We start from the raw sequence: 6,480 nt of genomic DNA on the forward strand, positions 1-6,480 counted from the left end.
TTTTACACTCACCTAGAGCAGATGCAGACTGCAGACATGTCATTCTAGTTTCTGACCAGAAGATGGCAGCAACAGATCTCTATTTTACAGACCAACAACGGAAAGAGATTCAGGTGCCTTGAAAATAGCTGACCTAAGACTGGAGTTAGATACCAACCACAAGCCGGGTGTGTAGCGCACGCCCATAATCCCAGCACTGGGGAGGCTGAGGCAGGAGGATCATTGCAAGTTTAAGGCCAGCCTGGGCTACAAAGTGAGCTCAAATCCAGCCTGAACTGCATAGTGAGAGTCTGTCTCAAAAAGACCAAAAAAAAGATACCAATCACATAAAGACAAGTATGATCTGATTTCTGCCTTCACTGATCATAGTGTCAGGACTGGGGGGGCAGACATAAACAGATTACTAGTTTACTAGTTTTGTGACATAGGGCAAGTTACTTAACTCTTTGTGACTCAGTTTCTTCCCATTTTATTCTGTAAAATGGGACTAGCATAGAAAACTATGTGGTAGGATGTTTGTGAAGGTTGGAATTAAGTGTGTAAATGTGTTAAATGTTCAGCCTGGCACTTGGCATGTGGGATGTGTCAGCTATTGCTAAGAGCTGCATTGAGGGAAGGAATAAGATGCAAAGATGGCCTGGGTGCTCCTGAGTGAGAGGAGCAAAGCCCCAGACTGGAGGCAATGAAGAAAGGACTTCATTCTGAGGACTTCATTCTGAGAGTGAGGACCTGGTGGCCATACTGGGCTGGAGCATGCATCTTGAAGACTGGGAAGCCAGATCCCTCTGCCTGAGCCTCCCCTTGGGTCCCACAGGGCGAGAGCCCAGCCCACCGGCAGGGCCACCCCAGGCCTGGCCTCCTAGAGAAGACTCCCTGTCCTGCTGAGCCTTAGGTCTTCAGGGGGTTAACAACCAGGAAACCAAGGGACAGCAGTGAGTTCCTTATCTGTGACATGTAGAGTCAAACTCAAGTGAGCCAATTCAAGCAAAGCAGGCAAAGGAATTTTTTTTTTTTTTAAAATGGTGTCCTAGTATGCTGCCCAGGTTGGTTTCAAACTCCTGGACTCAGGTGATCCTCCTGCCTCAGCCTCCCAAGTAGCTGGGACCACAGGTGTCCTCCACTGGTCTGAGTCTGGTTGGCAAAAGAACCCTGGGAAGGAGACTGTGCTGTCCCCAGGATGTGGAGTGGAGATGTGCACCCATCCTGGGCCTCAGCCAGGGCCCAGCTGACACTGGGTTATCAGCACTTAGGGAAATGTCCCTGTTCCTCTGTGCCTGCTTCCTCATGGTGATACAGAAGTAGGAAAGACGATCAATATAGTTGAGCAGCTACGTGAGCCTCACACAGTAGAAGAGGGTCGTTATCCCCGTGCTAACAATGAAAAGGCAGAAGCTCAGCAAGGACAAGTAGCTCAGTTAGGGTCACACAGCTGGTCAGTGCCCAGACTGGTGGCCAGGTCTCTTCTCCCATGACCTTCTGCTCTACTCTAGCATAGGCTCAACTGCCCGCCCCTGTAGGATACCCTGAGAACTTCACATCCATAAATACTCTAGCTCCAAAATCACAAATCCACCCATTCAATTGTGTAAAAACTGTTCCCTGCCCTCTCGGTGGAATCCTTCCTTGCACTATGACTGTTCTTTGACCTTGCCAGGGAGACCAGCTGTCAACCTGTGTGCTCACCCAGTCTCCTCCGCTCTTGCCTACACCTCTCTAGCCAGCTGGTTAGACATGGTTAATGGTGGGTCCAAGGCCTACTGTTAAGCAATACTCTCACCAGTAACCTAAATTTGCTGCTTCCTTTGCTGTAAGCTCCTGCAAGAACCCACTGTTTCTCTCTAGGCCTTCAGCAGAGCAGCTGAGAGAGGCAGAGGAAGGAGGGGTCATAATCACTCTGGCTAATACACAGCATGCATGACGGGCCAAGTCCTAAGTGCTCTGCATCGTAACCAATCCTCCAGTGTTCTGAAGTGGGCACTATTATTATCAGACCCATTATGGGTAAAGAAAATAGGGTGAACAGAGGTGAACCACTGAAAAGCCCCATCCCTCCAGCTCATTAAGTTGAGTAGCTATGTCCAGAGTCCCAGTACACAAGGCAGGACGAGGCTGCCTTCCCTCCAGCCATGGGCCAGGCAGTACTTGGCTCCTTCTACCTCATGGCTGCTCTCAGCCACAAGGGGGACAACCCAAAAGAAGCCCAGCTCCTCACTTCACTTGAGAGCTGGCAACATCATTTAGAAGATTAATATACTAATAAAAGTAAGATGGCTATAGTGACATACCTGTAATCACAGTGCTCTGGGAGGCTGAAGCAGGAGGATCACACTCTCAAGCCAATCCCCAGTACCACACACACATACACAAAATAAATAATAAAATAAACCTACATTTTTTCAGCATTTACAATGTTTGTCCTAAGTATATACACATATTTTTCACCTGAGTGTGGTGGTGCACACCTATAATCCCAGAACTCAGGAGGCTGAGGCAGGAGGTTTGCTGTGAGTTCAAGTGAACTCACTACATAGTAATTTCCAGGCCAGCCTGAACTACATAGCGAGACCCTGTCTCAAAAACAAACAAAAAAACCCACGTATTTTTCACTTAATCCTCCCAACACCATCATGAGGTAGAAGCCACAATCATCACCATTTAACTGAAGCCTAAATTCCTAACACAGAGAATGGCCTCGTCCTGCCTTGTGTACTGGAAGCAAGGCAGCTGGATGGGACCCGAGCCTAAGCCTCTTTTCCTTCCCCAAGGTCTCCAGGGCCTGACTCCTCTCCTGAGTGGTAGAAGCCTTCCTCTGCCTGGCATCTCCCCATCCAGGCGCCCACCTTGTGCACTCCACACTGAGGGCTCCTTGGGCCCCTCTCCTCTGAGGGTCTGGGGAGTGAGCTGGTGGCTGAAGCAATGGAGGACCCTATCTGGAGGCCCCAGTCCCAGCCACCTCTGCTCCCAAAGGTCTTCTCTCAGCTCCCTGCAGAGACAGGCTGGATCTTGTCTTCCCCAGGCGTAGTCTGACCTCCCCTCTGGTGCAGAGGCTCAGCACTGGCTCCTGGTTGCTCTGGAGGGTCGGGTGGAGTCCGGGGTAGATGGGACTCCAGACCAATGGCAGCTGGGGCTCAGAGCCCAGGCTGTGGCAGAGAGCACCAAGGCTTCCCCAGCCTCCTGGCCTCCTCCTCCTTGAACCTGCCAATCCTCTTGCCCCCAGCCCACCTGGACTCTACCCCTCCCCACTCCCCAGGCCTTGGTTCATCCATCCCATCCTCCTCACTCCCCTGGCAACCAAGCCAGGCCCAGCCAGGAGAAAGACCTGGCAGCTGTGCACCGACAGACCAATAGCCCGGAAGGAAGGAGGGGCCTGGAGAGCGGAGGAAGATGCAGCCGTGCTGGCTCTGGCCCATCTCAGAGGACGCACAAAGGGAGGAAGGAGGGGCAGGCCTACCAGGGAGCCGCCCTCCTCACCCCAGCCACAGATCCAGTCTGGAGCCCCAAACCTGCTTCCCCAGATACGCAGCTCGCCCTCAGGGCCAAGCTAAAGCGCACTTTCTGGCTGAAGAGCCCCGAAGTCCCTGGCAATGGCAGCATCAGGGCTCCTGGCAAACCCAACAGGCCTCAGCACCCTGATTGCTGCGGACCATCAGAACAAGTTCTGCCCACCCTGGGCAGCCTGTGCCTGCGCTCTGGAAGCTGGGTCCCATGCAAAGGCCAGACATCAGCCTTCCTGCTAACTGAGGGTGGGGTGGGGGCCTGAGAGGCTGTGGGGAAGTGCGCATGCACACAAGGAATGGCTATGCCTATGCCCTGTGCCTGGGCCTGTCCAGAGCTTCGCTCTCCTCCTTCACACAGCGGGGTGGGCATCTTCAGTTTCTTCTCTGCTTCCCCTCTCCAGCCCACTCACCCTGGGTACCTGCACCTCCTCACTACCGGAAACCGGTTCCTGCCAGTCTGTCCACTGCTCAGCCTTGGCAGCAGCTGCCGCCCCTCCTCTCCTTCCCCTTCCCACCCGAAAAATCATCCTCATTCCGGGAAGGGCCGTGACTGAGCAGCAGCTGGTGGGGAGGGGCAGCGGAAGACTCCAGTAAAGGCAGGCAGCATCCACAGGCCACTCAGCCTCTGGCATGGCACAGACCCTCCCAGGGGATGCACAGCCAGCCACCTTCAGCCTCCTGCGGGCTACCCACCTGGTTGGGGCCTGGGGAAGGTGGAGGTCTGGGGGCTGTGCCTTTAAGGCCGGCGGAGCAGCAGCAGCCTCTGCCAGGCAGGGGCAGGGGGAGGGGAGCTGGTCAGTCCATTAGCAGCGGCAGAGCTGGCTGGCGCCAATCATCAGCCCTTCAGAGGGCCCTGGGGATCAGGAAGCAACCAGCCCTTCACCAGCCCCCTCTGCCCCTACTCTCTGGTCCCCCACCTCTCTTGGTGTGTGGTGAAGGAGGGCGTAGCTGACAGCAGGTGACAGCCTCGGCTTCATGAGACAAGTGGAGGCACAAGTTCGGGGGCCGCGGTCAGGCCAGCGCTCCGCTCCTCCGCCAGGGCTGCCAGGTCCCGGTCTGAGTCCCGGCTAGAAGCTCGCCCTTTAACCTCGAGCCCTCTTCTTCCCCTGTCTCTACCAGCTCTTCCAGGCAGGGACCCCAGCTGCAGTCAAATCCTCCCGTCCCCTGGGCTCCAGCTTTGGCGGCTTGCTGGAAGGCGCTGCCTGCCACCCCGGTCTGTGGTCGCTTCACGATTCCATCCCCGCCAGCAACAGGGGGAACCTCGGGGCCGGCGCCAGCAGCCTGGGGAGGGGAGGGTGCGGCGCCGCCGCGCTGCGCAGGGTGGGGCGTCCCCCTCCCCACCAGTCCCCCTCCGGCCGGCCTCAGGCCAGGGGGAGGAGCTGCCCCGTCCCCCGCTGAGCCCGTGGGGCTATAAAGCTGCCCCGCAGCGTCTGCGGCTCCTTCGCGCCTCGGCCCAGCCCTTCCAGCGCGGACTGCGGAGCTCTGCCGACATGAGCCACCACCCGTCGGGCCTCCGGGCCAGCGTGAGCGCCACCTCGTACCGCCGCACCTTCGGGCCACCGCCCTCGCTGTCCCCCGGGGCTTTCTCCTACTCGTCCAGCTCACGCTTCTCCAGCAGCCGCCTGCTGGGCTCGGCGTCCCCGAGCTCCTCCGTGCGCCTGGGCAGCTTTCGCGCCCCTCGGGCGGGGGCCCTGCGCCTGCCTTCCGAGCGCCTCGACTTCTCCATGGCGGAGGCGCTCAACCAGGAGTTCCTGGCCACGCGCAGCAACGAGAAGCAAGAGCTACAGGAGCTCAACGACCGCTTCGCCAACTTCATCGAGAAGGTGCGCTTCCTGGAGCAGCAGAACGCGGCCCTGCGCGGCGAGCTGAGCCAGGCCCGGGGCCAGGAGCCGGCGCGCGCGGACCAGCTGTGCCAGCAGGAGCTGCGAGAGCTGCGGCGCGAGCTGGAGCTGCTGGGCCGGGAGCGCGACCGGGTGCAGGTGGAGCGCGACGGGCTGGCCGAGGACCTGCTGGCGCTCAAGCAGAGGTCAGGGCTGGGGCTGGGCGCGGCAACCCGACCGCCACGTCCAGGCCGCGCTGCGCCTTCCTCTCCCTAGAGCCCAAGGGCGTGGCTCCCCGGCCAACGCGAGCTGTTGCCGGCGGCATCCTTGGCCGTGGGCGCCAAGCCTCCGCCCAGCACCGTCCGCGGAGAGGCGGAGGGCGTCTTTCGCCTCCCCTGGGCTTCAAGGGAACCCGCTTCGCAGGTTCCACCCCGTTAAAAAGGGCGAGGGGCTGGGGGTGCGGCCCAGTGGTGGAGCGCTTGCCTTCCGTGTACAAGGCCCGGGAGCGGTCCCCAGCACCACAAACGGGGGCCGGGTGATTTGCCAGGCAGCCTGAACCCTGGCCGCAGGGCCCCGGGCGGCAGCAGGAGCGGGTCCGGAGCGGGGGCCCTGGGTGGTGGCCCGCAGCTTCGTCCCTGTCCCCTCTGCCCATCAGGCTGGAGGAGGAAACGCGCAAGCGGGAGGATGCAGAGCACAGCCTCGTGCTCTTCCGCAAGGTGAGAGGGCCCACGCGGACTTCCGCCTCGCGCGTCCGTCGTGTGCATGGGCGGGCGCACCCCGAGGCAGAGGAGGGCCCGGAAGACCTCGTCCTGACTGCCTTCCCTCTCTCGAACCCCACTGCCCTTCTGCGAAGGACGTGGACGACGCCACCCTGTCCCGTCTGGAACTAGAGCGCAAGATTGAGTCCCTGATGGATGAGATCGAGTTCCTCAAGAAACTGCACGAGGAGGTGAGCGGACCTGGTGCTGAGGGGCCTGGAAGGCTGGGGAGGGGCCTCGCTTGCGGGGAGCCCCGGGGAGACGCGCGGATGGAGCGGCAGAACGGCCCCGGGAAAGTGGGAGAGCTTTGCGGGCGGACTTCCACGCTGGGCCGGGCCCTACAGGTGGCTTGCGTCCCGCCCCTGCGCCGCCTGTTGGCCGGCAGCGGAGCCGCACCCGGAGCCT

At 59.5% G+C, this 6,480-nt stretch overlaps 1 protein-coding gene across 1 annotated transcript in view; it reads left to right on the forward strand.

Annotated features, from left to right (window-relative positions):
- The first annotated feature begins 3,493 nt into the window (after positions 1-3,493).
- The window catches only part of Prph (peripherin), a 10,851-nt gene continuing 7,864 nt past the window's right edge, over positions 3,494-6,480 (forward strand). The window contains 4 exon segments of the mRNA XM_005406695.2: positions 3,494-3,743; positions 4,617-5,523; positions 5,973-6,033; positions 6,171-6,266. Of these exon segments, the coding sequence (XP_005406752.1) occupies positions 4,988-5,523; positions 5,973-6,033; positions 6,171-6,266 (693 nt within the window). The 5' untranslated portion in view covers positions 3,494-3,743; positions 4,617-4,987.

This window comes from Chinchilla lanigera, unplaced genomic scaffold, assembly GCF_000276665.1.
Source record: "Chinchilla lanigera isolate Chin_1 unplaced genomic scaffold, ChiLan1.0 scaffold00099, whole genome shotgun sequence".
Taxonomy (NCBI): domain Eukaryota; kingdom Metazoa; phylum Chordata; class Mammalia; order Rodentia; family Chinchillidae; genus Chinchilla; species Chinchilla lanigera.